At 41.0% G+C, this 15,177-nt stretch overlaps 2 protein-coding genes across 2 annotated transcripts in view; both read left to right on the top strand.

The window, feature by feature from the left end:
- The first annotated feature begins 1,725 nt into the window (after positions 1-1,725).
- st6galnac2 (ST6 (alpha-N-acetyl-neuraminyl-2,3-beta-galactosyl-1,3)-N-acetylgalactosaminide alpha-2,6-sialyltransferase 2) lies at positions 1,726-6,793 on the top strand. The gene is made up of 9 exons (XM_024010954.2): positions 1,726-2,475; positions 3,939-4,017; positions 4,116-4,287; positions 4,397-4,559; positions 4,737-4,875; positions 5,202-5,305; positions 5,650-5,733; positions 5,829-5,922; positions 6,447-6,793. Exons 1-9 carry the CDS (start codon positions 2,351-2,353, stop codon positions 6,624-6,626), a joined length of 1,140 nt encoding a protein of 379 aa, XP_023866722.1. The 5' UTR covers positions 1,726-2,350; the 3' UTR covers positions 6,627-6,793.
- A 1,122-nt stretch (positions 6,794-7,915) lies between these two features.
- LOC111981200 (caskin-2) overlaps positions 7,916-15,177 on the top strand; it is an 84,284-nt gene continuing 77,022 nt past the window's right edge. Inside the window, 1 exon segment of the mRNA XM_070449664.1 lies at positions 7,916-8,234. The gene's annotated coding sequence lies outside the window, so the exon portion shown is untranslated.

The raw sequence follows: 15,177 nt of genomic DNA, 5'->3' as shown, positions 1-15,177 counted from the left end.
AGGTAGATTATTTTTCTCTCATCAGTCTGCATGGTGAATTTGAGGTATTCAGAGCTCTCGTTTAGTAGAGTTTGGAATTCATTTAGTTCCTGCTGACTTCCTTCCCAGAGCACAAAGACATCATCTATGTATCTCTTTTATAAGTATTTTAGAAAGTCAGGGGTGTGTCTCTGTTTTAAAAAGGAATGCTTCTTCAAATTGTCCCACATACAGGTTTGCATAGTTGGGGGGAAAAGGGGAACCCATGGCTACACCCCGAATTTGAAGGAAACCGTCTGACTCAAAGACAAAATAGTTATGGGATAATACCAGTTCAGTAAATTGTAAGATGCAATCATTAGATGGAGCAAGGGTAGAGTCTCTCTGCTGAAGGAAGTGTTGTAATGCCTGCAAGCCTACAGGGTGTGGGATGTTAGTGAACAAGCTCTCCACATCAAAAGTGGCCAGCAGGGTGCCCTCTGGTATCCTTCCTAAGCCCTCTATCAATGAGATCACGTGACTCGTATCTTTGACACAAGATGGGAGAATCTCAACCATCGGTTTGATGTGGTAATCCACAAATGTAGAAATGTTGGATGTCACAGAGCTGATTGCTGCTACAATGGGTCTACCTGGAGGAGGAGACACTTGTTTGTGTCATTTAGCGACTATAGAAAGTTGGTATCTTGGGAAATTTCACAAATAGAAATTCAACTTCTTGTTTAGTGATTTGTCCTGATTCCAAACAGCTTTCCACTGTGGATGAAATATTATGCTGGAATTCCAGGGTAGGGTCACAATTCAGTTTGCGATAGAAGTCACCTTTAGATAGTTGTCGGCGATATTCATTCACGTAGTCACATTTGTTTTGTATACAAATTCCTTCTCCTTTGTCACATTTTTTTATGATAATCGAAGGATCTGACTTTAAGTCCTTAAGAGCCATTCTCTTGTCTCTACTCAGGTTATCATAGGATTTGTGTTTCTGTTTGTCTTTCAGTAAGTCACCTACATCATTTTCAACAAATTTTCCAAAGGTTTCTATGGAGGCATTGTGTTTGGGGGGAGGTACAAATGAACTTTTTGCTCTAAATATAGTTCTCTCAGAGTTGTCAGGTACCTCAGCTGGGTTAATGGCTCCATCTCCTCCTTGACTCACCGTAGGACAGGTACGTCTATTGATTAGCATGTTAGACTTATGTATACATCTCACTGCGGATGACATTTCAAGTGGAGTCATGTAAGTATCACTCTTATCAAAACTCACGCAATCTTAGATTACGAAAAACTTGAATAGATCTATCTGGACATCAAAGTCATTTATGTATGCAGTGGGTACAAATGTTAACCCCTTATTGAGAACACTGAGGTGAGCGGATGTCAGGGTCTTACTTGATAAGTTGAAGACATTTAGCTCCTGTTGGACTGTGGGCCCGTCCTGGGTACTTGATAAGTTGAAGACATTTAGCTCCTGTTGGACTGGGGGCTCGTCCTGGGTCTCAATTGATAGGTGTCGCGGTGTGGTAGTGGATTTCTTCTTCCCCCGACGTATACTTGATAAGTTGAAGACATTTAGCTCCTGTTGGACTGGGGGCTCGTCCTGGGTCTCAATTGATAGGTGTCGCGGTGTGGTAGTGGATTTCTTCTTCCCCCGACGTATGTGTCGAACCCTCTTACGTGCTGGGGGTGTTGGCCTCGACGTTGTCCCCGGTGTCCCCGCCCTCTGTTGTAGATAAAATGCTCACCGTAGGAAGAGGAGCCAGAGATAGCGCTGTCTGTGCATAGTCGGTCTGACAAAGGCACTCAGCGTCTGTCATCTCTTCCGTTTTTTTGGTTTCTTGTGTTTAGAGTCTCGCCAGAGATACATAAGTCCGTTGTTCTTATCTTCCAAATCGCGTTTATACTTCTTGATTTTCCTGATTTTTTCCCCCTGTCTTTTGCCAGTTTGTCTTGTCAAGTCAACCAGTGTGTTTTTTTCTGTGCTCCTGGTTTTGACTTTTTGCCTGCCCTGACTCTGAGCCCGCCTGCCTGAACATTCAGCCTGACCTGACCATGAGCCTGCCTGCCTCCCTGTACCGTTTGGAACTCTGACCTGGTTAATTAACTTTTACTTGTCCTCGACCAGCCTCTTGTTGTTTAATAAATATCAGTGACTCGAACCTTCTGCGTCCTGTGTCTGCATCTGGGTCTCGCCATGCGTCGTTATATTGACAGCTAAAAATAAAAAACAGGACAGAGACAGACCTTGGACCTTGTTCGCCCAACTGACTCACCTGGGATTTAGAGCAGTAAATGACTTGTGACAGAAAGTTAAACTCCATTTTTTTTTTACTCAAACAGCACGAGATATTCTGTTCTCTAGTTGAGAAATATGACGATTTCTTGGAGGAAGTGTGTCTTCCTAGTGGGGGCTTTATGTGTAAGTGTTACTATAACCACGATTATGTATGGACAATACTATGACCTGGACTTCTTCCACGACAGACTTGCGAACAGGTGAATATTCAGCGTTTAAAAAAAAAATGTTTTCCCTCTCAAATATTTGTATACGTTGGTAGAATGTAATCTAGGCTACTTAGTTAATTGGGAAACCATTGTCCAAAAAAATGAAATCCATGCAAATCAACTACCTGTATCTTCATCCCTGTAATCCATCAACCCTGACAGTTCTATGACCTGTTGCATTCAACTGAGACGTTGACACACTCAACCTACTGCTACTGTAGTTTTCTTGTGTCTTATTGTGGAATGGTTCGATTCTGGCAGATGAGATTACATTTATCAAATTGATGCATTTTGGTGGGTAGTTTGTAATAATCCGTTTCCCATTCATAAGACTCTACCTTAATTTTTGTTGCTGAAAGTTGAAACTCAAATGTTTTACTAAATGAGAGATTGTTTGAGGTTCCAGTGTTGCTGGTGTCTTCAAATTTATGCTTGCCATTTTGTCAAGATCTGAATTTGTGGTTAATAGTAAAGCTACTGACTCTGCTAATTTTTATTCCTGTTCAGACATGTCCTAAATGAACCAAATACTGTCTACATTACAGTTTAGACATTGTGCTCTGGTTTTTAATTGTGCATGTAAATGTAATATACTGATTACACAACTGACAGCAGTAATTATCACAACTACAACACTTATGGCAGTAATTTGAACTCTCCTCTGAGGTCAGGAGTCTTGTCATTTGTTTTCCTCTGTTCCAAGGAAAGGACCTTGTAAAATGCATGTTAGGAATTGTTTTGATGGGCTGAATTTCTGGTACCATAAAATATCTGTTAAAATCTTCATCTATTCATTAAACCAAGGATGGGTATCTGACAGCCCACAGGCCGTAGATCAAGTTCCAAAGACTTAAATCAAATATATATTTTTTTGGGGGGCCTGGGTCTCAACTTACTGAGAGTTAAAATAGTAGAATACATCAAGTGGAAATTTGAAGTTAGGTTGTGCATCAGCAGTTTTTCTCACGTCACTCAATTAGCCCATGTCAGCTATTTTTTATTTATTTATTGTAAGTTCATTTTGTAGCCAGATTTGCAGCCAGCTATTTAAACTTGCAGTAATCATGGTTGAATTACCTACCGGTGGCCCCCAGTGATTTTGTTAGTCACTCTCAGTCAGATGTCCTATTAAAAACTGGAACCCCCCCCCATGGCAAAATGTGTAGATTTGCAGCAAACTTGCTTTAAAACTGCAACATGTGTGAAATTGAAGGAAATGTAACTTCAAATTTCACTTAGGGTCCCCAAAAGGCTAGGGCCAGCTCTGACTGCATGTGTGGGTATGGATGTGGGTACGCAGACCCGCGAGCCATGAGGTCAGATTTTGTGGCCCCCACCCCATCAAAGTTGCCCATCCCTGACTTAAACAAATCCGCTGGATTGGTCTGATGTGCTTATGTCCACTTAACAAGGTTTTGTGTGGATTTAACTCTTTGTTGTGCTTCTCCTTCCAGTCAAGACACAGAGTTTAATAGCATTTGGACTTGCGATGAGGAGCTTTGGGACAACACCACAGCAACTGGGGAAGAGAAGGTAAACGCACAGAGATGATGTAGTTGCCTCTCATCTAATAGAACAAAGGCACACATATCAATCTTGTACAGTGTCAAGTGAGGTCTGTCTCTACTCAGCTGGAGGGGTTGTGTCCTCTGAGAAAAGCAGTGAAGAAGGACGACTTCCTCAGACTACGCTTTAACTTTAAAGTGCCTGTGCTGCAGTGGGCTGGGAGCTTCAGCTATTCAGAGTGGGGGCGATTGGAGACGTATATGCCTCCCTACGGCTGGAAAGGCCTGCCCCAGGACGGTATGAACATTCCCTTCAGGACCCTATTTAATCATCTCAACCAAACTATGTGTTTACTGTATATAAAGTCATTGACCCCTCACCTTTTTGCTTATTTGTTGTTGATCAGTTGTGAGATCCACTTTGGCCCTGCTCAACGACTCGTCCAGCAGCCGCCTGTTTGAGCGCAGGTGGCCTGATCAGTGTGTCCGCTGTGCTGTGGTGGGAAATGGCGGCATCCTTCGAGGCTCCAAACAAGGCAGAGCCATCGACAGTCACCACTTTGTCTTCAGGTCAGTAGTGCTGCTGCAGCTCCCCTTCGACCATCTTCAAAAAACTATTAGACTTCTTATTGCTCTTTGACATAACTAAGATCAAGTTTGTTGCAATTGTAAATATTTCCTTATATTAATCCACAGTTTTTAAGGAAACGCTTAAATATTAGACTGATGGTGAATTATTTATTCCAGGGTCAATGGGGCAATCACCAAGCACTTTGAGGAGGATGTGGGCACAAAGACATCTTTCTATGGGTTCACCACAAATACTATGAAAAATTCCCTACATTTTTACAGAAAAGATGGCTTCACCAAAGTCCCACGGGGACGGGTAAGAACTTGTGGGACAGGCTACAGAAGCGTTTCTCAAACTCAGTCCTCTGGACCTCAAGGGGTACACGTTTTGGTTTTTGCCCTAACACTACACAGTTGATTCAAATTATCAAAGCTTGATGATTAGTTGATTATTTGAATCAGCTGTGAAGTGCTAGGGCATAAACCAAAACATGCACCCCTTGGGGTCACGAGGACCAAGTTTGGGAAACCCTGGGCTACAGTGTTGAATCCGGTCCATTTTAAAGTGTTAGGAATTTGTCATACTCTGAGTGGTTGTTTATGCAACTATTCCTTAAAGCTTTGACTATTTCCTATCTGCAGAGAGTCCGATATATCTTCATTCCGTCCAACGAACGTGACTATGTGATGATGTCAGCTGCTATCCAGGGTCTCACTGTCACCTCCGGTCATGACAAGGGGGACTGGTGAGTTGAGAGGGTCACATATGTGAAGCCCACATTAAGAAGAGTAGTACATTTATTTGAACAGCATGAAACAATGGTGTGTTGAAGTACTGTGGTCAGCGCTTCTGCTGGTGAATAGGCTTCTCAGCTGTAATTCACTTTATTACCACAAGATGGTGGTGTTGTATTTCTATGAATGTGGAGCGGTGTGCAATGGATAGAATCTTGTGAGTGGTGGTAGGGCTATACGCATACAATTCACTTGATGATGCTCATCTTTTTGTAAGCTCCCTTGCTATTGATTTACTTTTTGACGTTCTTAATGGAAAGTTTTCACCCCTTACTACATTTATCCCCTCAAACAGGCCCTCTCGATACTTTGGATTTAAGGCACCAGTTAAGCATTTTAAAATGCTTCATCCAGATTTTATTACATATGTAACGCAAAGGTAAGGGGACTCGTATTGCCAGGTCAAATTGAGACTTTTAGAACATTATTGGCTGCTTTTGACACTAATGACTGTTGACTGTCAATGCTGCACAGGTTTCTGAAGTCTCCCCTGCTGAAGTACAGTCAGCTCTACATGCCCAGCACTGGTGCTCTGATGCTTCTGACCGCCCTGCACATGTGTGACCAGGTCAGGTCACATCAACACACGCGTTGGCCTTGGTCATCTATTGATCACTGTTTAACCAACCAAGTGTCTAATGACATATGGCAACTTGGCCAGTATGGAAGTGATTTATTGGGAAACCATGACATCCTCTGTTTATAGTCCTGGTATAGACCCCATATACTGTTATTCCATATTGATTGTGTCAGATGTAATTCATTAACATAATCCTGCAGAAACAGTAAATGTGGATTATAATTAATGAACATTTTTGAAGGGGTTGATACGTTTTTTGTAAGGGAAAATCAAGACTGAAATGTAAAAGTGGAAATTACAAACTTCCGAAGCCTTTTTAAATCTCAAACACACAAGTATTTAATTTCCTGCTTTGCAGGAAAGTTCTACTGCAACAGGGTGATCAAATTAAGATCCTACATCTGTATTGAAGGCTAGATGGTGCTATACTGAAACTATGGATGCAAATAGTTACACAGCTGACTGAGAATGCAATTCATGCATAAGTGAACAAATCTCCTAACTTCCCGCAGGTGTCTGCCTATGGTTTCATCACAAAAAACTTTGCAGACTTCTCTGACCACTACTATGATGCTGTGATGCTGCCCCTGCACTTCTATGCCAACCACGACATGCAGATGGAGAGCTGGCTGTGGGAAGTACTGCATGCACGAAAAGTAATATCACTGTACAAGAGGACAAAAGTAAAATGATGGACACTCAATTGTATTTTCATGTGAAAAGCCTTCCTTGAAATGCTGTTAACTCCTATGTTTGCCATGGAGGTAGTCCCTCRGAAGGAGCGGCTGCTGGAGTTGTGTGGCGTCCTTTGTTATTAGTCTCACAGCAACATTAAAGGCCTTTGACGGTGMAAAGCCAAGCTCAGGTGTTCCAAGCGTCTGTTTGTGGGATCGGGCCTTCTTTGATCATTTGAACAACCCTTAGCTTCTCTGTGAAGGCAGGTGCAGGGAGCRGAGACTATAGTCTCTCMGTCATTCCTCTTTCTCATTTTCCTYCCATGCCTATTCTCATTAGAAACTGTCGGGTTTGKRTGGGACTCACAATGAAAGCATTCACATTATGAAGCCAGCAGTCCATTCATGCCAACCRTTTTGTAAATGAGCTTTGACTTGCAYCCTCTTTGTCCAGTGCCTATCCAAGGATAGGTTACTCCAAGCCACAATAAAGGCAAAGTGACACATTCTTGTGTCAAGCTTTGATCTGCTGAGCTATTGTTACATACATACATGGATCTCCAGTGTCTGTTATGAATGAAATCCTGATAATAGACTAGTGAATGCTGCTAGATTATATAATTCACTGTAAAAGCAAGATAATGACCACTTGTAACAAATTGTACACATTTTTGGGGAAAGCTGTGTTTATGGCCATTTTCTGCCACTGGCAGCTGTGCAAAATGTTATGAGATGGCATCTTATGTGCAATTGTTTTATTATTCCATCAGCAAATCTTTAATTTTACAAACCTAATTATAGCTAGAGTCCTTAATTGAAACAATAGCAAAGCGGTCAGCCGGCCTCTATTTTGGTAAAAAGCTGAGGGATGGGCCAGGAGAAATGTAACCAAATTGTAACTCAAATTCATAGAGCTATGGATGCAAGGACTGACCAGCCATGATATCAACATTATAGTTGTAAACATATTTTGAGGCTATACAGTTTGTTTAAATACATTTACATTGTTTACAAACACATTTTTGGTTCTGATAGGGTACAACAGTTGAACTAAGCTCATAGGCATTTATGTTATCATCAATAATCAATTCGTATACAGTATATAAAACATGTATGTACAACTAGGGATTCTAGCTTTAAACTTTAGTGTAGTGCATGTTATATATTTTTTATTTATATGATTTATTATTATTTACTTCATATCATTTCAAGTCGCACTGGCGCGAGTCGGGTCGCACAGCTCGCTCTTTTTGGAAGCGGAGGAGGGGATAACGGGGACAGAGGACTGTGGGAGGGACGAACATATTCTGGATTGGATCTGACGGAGCAAGTGACAATGTAGCGGAGTCTGGCTTTCACGTCGGAGTTGGAAAATATTGCATCAAATTATACAAACTTTTATGTAGTTTTATAATTCACATATATTTGTGATGAGTAGGTTATGTGTTCACTGGACATAAGAGGAGTACTAAGATTGGCTTTCTGTGGGAGACTGACTCAAAATTACTTTCCTTGAGTTATTGGAAGGCTATGATTACTTTTGCTTGGACCTTGGAGGGCTCTCTGAAAACTGCCACCTTCACATGTATTTCCGTTTTCTAACATGCAACAACAACACTGTGTAAGGTAAGACAAATGTGAATTCAAACGTTATAATTATGGATAAGACAGGAATGGCCCCTACCGACGGGCTCGGGAAACTAGTGTTGCTAGTTAAGAAGTTCAGTCCGAAGGTCGCTAGCACACTAGTTAGCTTTGCTAGCTAGCTAGCCATGTTATTTTAGTGAACGAAGCAACCGAGAGATTGAGAAGTAGATGCTAGCTAAAGTGATAGGCTTGCTACATATGTTGTAAGAGCTACTAGCTAATGGTATTTTTCCTTTCATAATAGCCCGATCCAACTCAAATTGCATTGCACGTTTGCGCCATGCTTTGTAATGTGTGTCTTATTTATGGATCATTTTATAATTGAGTAATAACTATCTTACAGTTGGATGAACAATAACTAACTAGGTCTATTTCTAAAAACACATTATTGGCAATAAAGGATCCATAATGTAAATCCCTCATCATGGTGTAGTTCTCCATTGGGAGCAGTGAATAAAGTTACACCCCATCACCAGCTACACACTCCAACCTCTCAAACACACATTCATATTGTGTGACCCCTTGCCAGCAATGCAGCAAGCATGAAAAGACTGGCTAATGGTCTTGGTGGGGGAAGAGGAGGAAGATATGATCACTGTTAATGGGAATGACAGCTTTGCTTACGCCCCATGCACCTCTTTGGGTGTGTGGTGTACTGAGACTGCCAGGTTATGTAATGTAGCAAGTTATGTTCACACAAAAGAACAGTGCAGACACCATCTCATTAGTGGGATCCTGCTGTGCACACTGTGAACTTTCTCAAAACGGTGTGTTTACATAGCAACACTTTGCTGTACATTAATTTCCTGGCCAGGTTGATTTGAGGAGACGATGAATATGAGTAGCCACTCTAGCCCAGTTAGCCACCATTCATTTTTCTATTAGACAGCTCTGCAAACGTTATGTCAATATGTTTGTTATACTCACCAAATATGGAGTTTCGCTGAGCAACTATCGTCATTTACTGCCTTCACACCCGGTATGTACTTCCAAAAAAGGTTGAAATAAATGTTTTATCAATGATCTTTTGGGATACTGTACTCCTGCTGTATCAAATTGTATTTTAATGTTTAAGGACTCTTGGAAGATTAGTCCAAATGGGGACTAAAAGAGATCCAAATAAAATAAAATCAGATGACCTGTGCATGCATGGCAGTAATGAGGAGAAGGGTGCAATTGGCCCACAATTCAGGGCGTTCCTGCACGTGGGTATTCCTGCATCTGCAGTAACCCCTCTTTATACTTCTATTGGTACATTTTGAAGTAGGACAGGCAGGAGGCGGGGGCGCTCCAGTACAGTAAGTGGGGTTAATGCACAATAATGTTGGATGCCAGCTGCCAATAAACTCACAGAAGAAGGTGCGGCAACAGTAGCTAGCTAGCCATACACCGGTAGATGTTGTCCTTTGCCCCTGCCGACAGCGAGGGCAGGTGTTTGGCAGGCGGGAGTGAAGGACACTGTGTACTAGCTTAACCAGCTAGTCCTAAGAACTGGTACACAGCAGGCGGGAGCGACACTGTGTGCTAGCGACACCACGTGCACTGGAGAAAACTTTGCTTGACAAGCGGGGGCAAAGGACACTGTCTACCAATCGTCCCCAACTCCTGCTAGCACAGTCGGCGGGAGGCGACACCATGGACTAGCTAGCGTGATAGTTAGCGACACCGTGTGCTTGCTAGTTAGCGAGCTAACTATCAAGCTAGCTAGTCCATGGTATCGCTTCCCGCCTGCTGTGCTAGCGGGAGTTGGGGACGATTGGTAGACAGTGTCCTTTGCCCCCGCTTGTCAAGCAAAGTTTTCTCCAGTGCACAGGAGTCGGGGTCGACACTGTGTGCTAACTAGCAAGATAGTACACGGTGTCGCTGATTAGCTAGCTAGTTAACTATCARAGTGTCACTCCAGCCTCCCGCCTGCTGTGCTAGTGGGAGGCGGTGGCGACCGGTACTAGACAGTGTCCTCCTCCCCCGTCTGTCGAGAACTGTTTTCTCACAGATCTGTTGGTATTTGGTATTTTATTAGGATCCCCTTAATGCCAGTGGCAGGTCATAGGTAAAAATAGAAAAGAGTACAGGTCCTAGAGAACTGCCCTGCGCTACACCACACTAGAGGTCGACCGATTATGATTTTTCGATGCCGATTATTGGAGGACCAAAAAAAGCCGATACGGATTAATCGGACGTTTTTTAAAGTAAAAAAAATATATATATATATAAATTATTATTATAAAAAAATATATATATTTGTAATAATGACAATTACAACAATACTGAGTGAACACTTTTTTATTTGAACTTAATATAATACATAAATAAAATAAATTTAGTCTCAAATAAGGAAACATGTTCAATTTGGTTAATAAAAATGCAAAAACACAGTGTTGGAGAAGAAAGTAAAGTGCAATATGTGCCATGTAAAAAAGCTAATGTTTAAGTTCCTTGCTACCAATTATATGCATATCCTAGCTTCTGGCCTGAGTAACAGGCAGTTTACTTTGGGCACGCTTCTCATCCAGACATCGAAATACGGCCCCAAGCCATATTAATAAACTATAGTTTTTACAAGTCGGTTAGGACATCTACTTCATGCATGACACAAGTAATTTTCCCAACAATTGTTTACAGACAGATTATTTCACTTAAAAATTGACTGTATCACAATTCCAGTGGGTCAGAAGTTTACATACACTAAGTTGACTGTGCCTTTAAACAGCTTGGAAAATCCAGAAAATTATGTCATGGCTTTAGAAGCTTCTGATAGACTAAATGACATCATTTGAGTCAATTGGAAGTGTACCTGTGAATGTATTTCAAGGCCTACCTTTAAACTCAGTGCCTCTTTGCTTGACATCATGGGAAAATCAAAAGAAATCAGCTAAGACCTCAGAAAAAAATTGTAGACCTCCACAGTCTGGTTCATCCTTGGGAGCAATTTCCAAATGCCTGAAGGCACGTTCATCTGTACAAACAATATTACGCAAGTATGGGAATACGCACCATGTGAATACGCAGCCGTCACACCGCTCAGGAAGAACTAGAGATGAACGTACTTTGGTGCGAAAAGTGCAAGTCAAATACAGAACAACAGCAAAGGACCTTGTGAAGATGCTGGAGGAAACAGGTACAAAAGTATCTATATCCACAGGAAAACAAGTCCTATATCGACATAACCTGAAAGTCCGCTCAGCAAGGAAGAAGCCACTGCTCCAAAACCGCCATATAAAAGCCACACTATGGTTGCAACTGCACATCGGGACAAAGATCGTACTTTTGGAGAAATGTCCTCTTGTCTGATGAAACAAAAATAGAACTGTTTGGCCAAAATGATCATCGTTATGTTTGGAGGAAAAAGGGGGAAGCTTGCAAGCCGAAGAACACCATCCCAGCCGTGAAGCATGGGGGTGGCAGCATCATTTGTGGGGGTGCTTTGCTGCAGGAGGGACTGGTGCACTTCACAAAATAGATGGCATCATGAGGGAGGAAAATTAGGTGGATATATTGAAGCAACATCTTCAGACATCAGTCATCTTCCAAATGGACAATCAAACTTCCAAAGTTGTGTCAAAATGGCTTAAGGACAACAAAGTCAAGGTTTTGGAGTGGCCATCACAAGCCTTGACCTCAATCCTATAGAAAATGTGTGGGGCAGAACTGAAAAAGCGTGTGCGAGCAAGGAGGCCTACAAACCTGACTCAGTTACACCAGCTCTGTCAGGAGGAATGGGCCAAAATTCACCCAACTTATTGTGGAAGACTACCAAAAAACGTTTGACCCAAGTTAAACAATTTAAAGGCAATGCTACCAAATACTAATTGAGTGTATGTAAACTTCTGAACCACTGGGAATGTGATGAAAGAAGTAAAAGCTGAAATAAATATTTTCTCAACTATTATCTGACATTTCACATTCTTAAAATGGTGATCCTAACTGAGTTAAAACAGAGAATTTTTACTAGGATTAAATGTCAATAAATATGAATCAGCCGATTAATCGTTATCGGCTTTTTTGTGTTCTCCAATAATCGGTATCGGCATTGAATAATCATAATCAGTCGAAATCTATTCATATACCTTGACTATTGGATCTTCTTATAGGCACTTAGTATTGCCAGCTTAATCTCGGGAGTTGATAGGCTTGAAGTCATAAACACGCTGTGCATTAAAGCATCACTAAGACTGCTGGCAAACGCAGGAAAGTGCTGTTTGAATGAATGCTTACAAGCTTGCTGCTGCCTACCACTGCTCAGTCAGACTGCTCTATCAAATATCAAATCATAGACTTAATTATAATATAATAAACACACAGAAATACGAGCCTTTGGTCATTTAATGATGGTCAAATCCGGAAACTATCATTTCGAAAACAAAACATTTATTCTTTCAGTGAAATACGGAACCGTTCCGTATTTTATCAAATGGGTGGCAACCCTAAGTCTAAGTATTGCTGTTACATTGCACAACCTTCAATGTTATGTCATAATTATGTAAAATTCTGGCCAATTAATTACGGTCTTTGTTAGGAAGAAATGGTATTCACACAGTTCGCAACGAGTCAGGCTGCCCAAACTGTTGCATATACTCTGAAGAAAGGCATTGATGTTCATCGTTAGGTACATTTGCGCATTGATTGTGTTTTTTTGGGGGGAATGCGCTTTTGTTAAATCATCACCCATTTGGTGAAGTTGAAGTAGGCTGTGATTCGATGATAAATTAACAGGCACCGCATTGATTATATGCAACGCAGGACAAGCTAGTTAATCTAGTAATATCATCAACCATGTGTATTTAACTAGAGATTATGTGAAGATTGTTATTTTTTTTATAACATAGGTTTAATGCTAGCTAGCGACTTACTTTGACTCCTTGCAGCCACAAGGTCCTTTTGACGCTGCACTTGCGTAACAGGTGGTCAGCCTGCCACGCAGTTTCCTCGTGGATTGCAATATAATCGGCGTCCAAAAAGGTCGACTACCGATTGTTATGAAAACTTGAAATCGGTCGACCTCTAGCCAGGAGGTTTGTCATTATTGATTGATAACAATTATTTTCCCACCTCTCCCACACTAACTTTACAAAATTCAAACTTACAATGCTTTTCTTTCATTATTCGTTTTTTTATGCATGAATACGATTGCTCATTGTTCATTGTTGGCATTTACTGCCTAAGTTTGCCCACTTTTCCAATGAAGTGACCATTAAAATAATTGGCAACATCAAATGGTTTTGTGATGAGTAAGCCATCTGATTCATCAAAAGATGGAGTTTAATTTGTCTGTCTTCCCATAATTTCATTTCAAGTACTCAGGTTTTCTTCCATCATTCTTTGTCATTGATCTTGGCTTCTGAGTAGTTTTTTTATTTTTAAGCTTAGTCACAATTTCTCAATTTGCCGTAAGTCAACCAGTCAGTCAGATATACAGCCAGATTTATAGCCACTCCTTTTCGCCCCATCTCTTTCAACCATACAGTTTTTCAATTCCTCATCAATCCATGGAGCCTTAACAGTTCTAACAGTCAGTTTCTTAACATGTGTATGTTTATCAAACATGTTTATCATAAATTAATCAAGTGCAGCATCTGGATGCTCCTTATTAATAACATCAGACAAACAAATATATATTTTTTAACATCATCCACATAATTCACAACAAAATCTTTTGTATGATATCTTATACACTATTTTAGGCCCATCTTTTGGAACTTTGGCTTTCCTGAATATGCAGCCAATGGGTACAGATACAGCTTTAGAACAAAGTACAACAGTATTAGTACAAATGTGATCAATGCATGTGGATGATCTTGTCCCTGTAGTGTTTATAAACACCCTGGTAGCTGTTTAGAAACAACATTGAGGGTAGGCGGGAGCGAAGTACACTGGTGTCCCTCCAGCTAGCTAGCAAGGAGGACTCCGGTACACAGCAGGCAGGAGGCGGGGGTGACACCGTGTGCTAGCAAAGTGTGCTTGCAGGAATGCCCACATGCACAAATGCCACAAATTGCAGGCTGCAGTTGCACACTATTGGTAATGAGTGATTTTATTGGAGGTGCTGAAGAGGTGGATTTGGTGCATGCACGCTTGGTCAAAAACAATACATTCTTTCCAGACAATATCTTTTTTTCAGTTTCACTTTTTTGGATGTACATACAGGGCGTTGATCGAGTAAATTACAATAGTTTCGCAGCGAAACTGAATAACGAACGTATTTTGACATAATGCTTGCTGAGCTGTCTAATGGGGAAATTAATGGTACTGTAGCTAACTGAGCTGGAGAGGAGACTCATCATATTCATTGTCTCCTCCTCTGCCCATTTACTGGTTCAGTGTGATCGTGAACACATCACAGTTTGCGTTATTGTACTTTTATGCACAAGTTCTATCTAATTCTGCTACCATCTTAATTAAGTGAAACAAATATATGTAAATTGTTTAAAAGCAACAAACACTCCTAAACTAGGCTACTTCTTGCTCACATTCCTCTCAACTGTTCTTGGCCATTGGGCTGGAAGAGTTTAAGTAGCCTCCAATTCAAATTGCATTTGATACATGGTCAAGCATTGAAAACCTTATCTCAGAGCCTCAGGGAAAACTGTAAATAACACCAGCTCACTTGCTGAAAAGGCTCTAAAAAATGTCCATCATCTATGGGCAAGTTACTCTCTCATGAACCATTTGTCCATTAAGTCCTGGTATGCACTGCAGTCATTAAACCACATTTTCTTTCTCATAAATTGCACTGTTTACCAGCCTTGTTGTTGTTGAAGGGGATGGATAGCGTAGGCTACTTCATTTAATCTCAGATATTTACTGCTCACCATGAATTGAAGTGACAACGATGCGTATTTATGTATGTCAGTGAGATGTTCATTTTGTGGGGAGATTCTTAGAGTTTTTCAGGATATTACTCCCTCCCTCACTGTTTCAGTTT

The sequence above is a fragment of the Salvelinus sp. IW2-2015 genome, linkage group LG20 (assembly GCF_002910315.2).
Source record: "Salvelinus sp. IW2-2015 linkage group LG20, ASM291031v2, whole genome shotgun sequence".
Taxonomy (NCBI): domain Eukaryota; kingdom Metazoa; phylum Chordata; class Actinopteri; order Salmoniformes; family Salmonidae; genus Salvelinus; species Salvelinus sp. IW2-2015.
The sequence above is the reverse complement of the archived record's forward strand: the minus strand, read 5'-3'. Positions and strand labels throughout refer to the sequence as shown.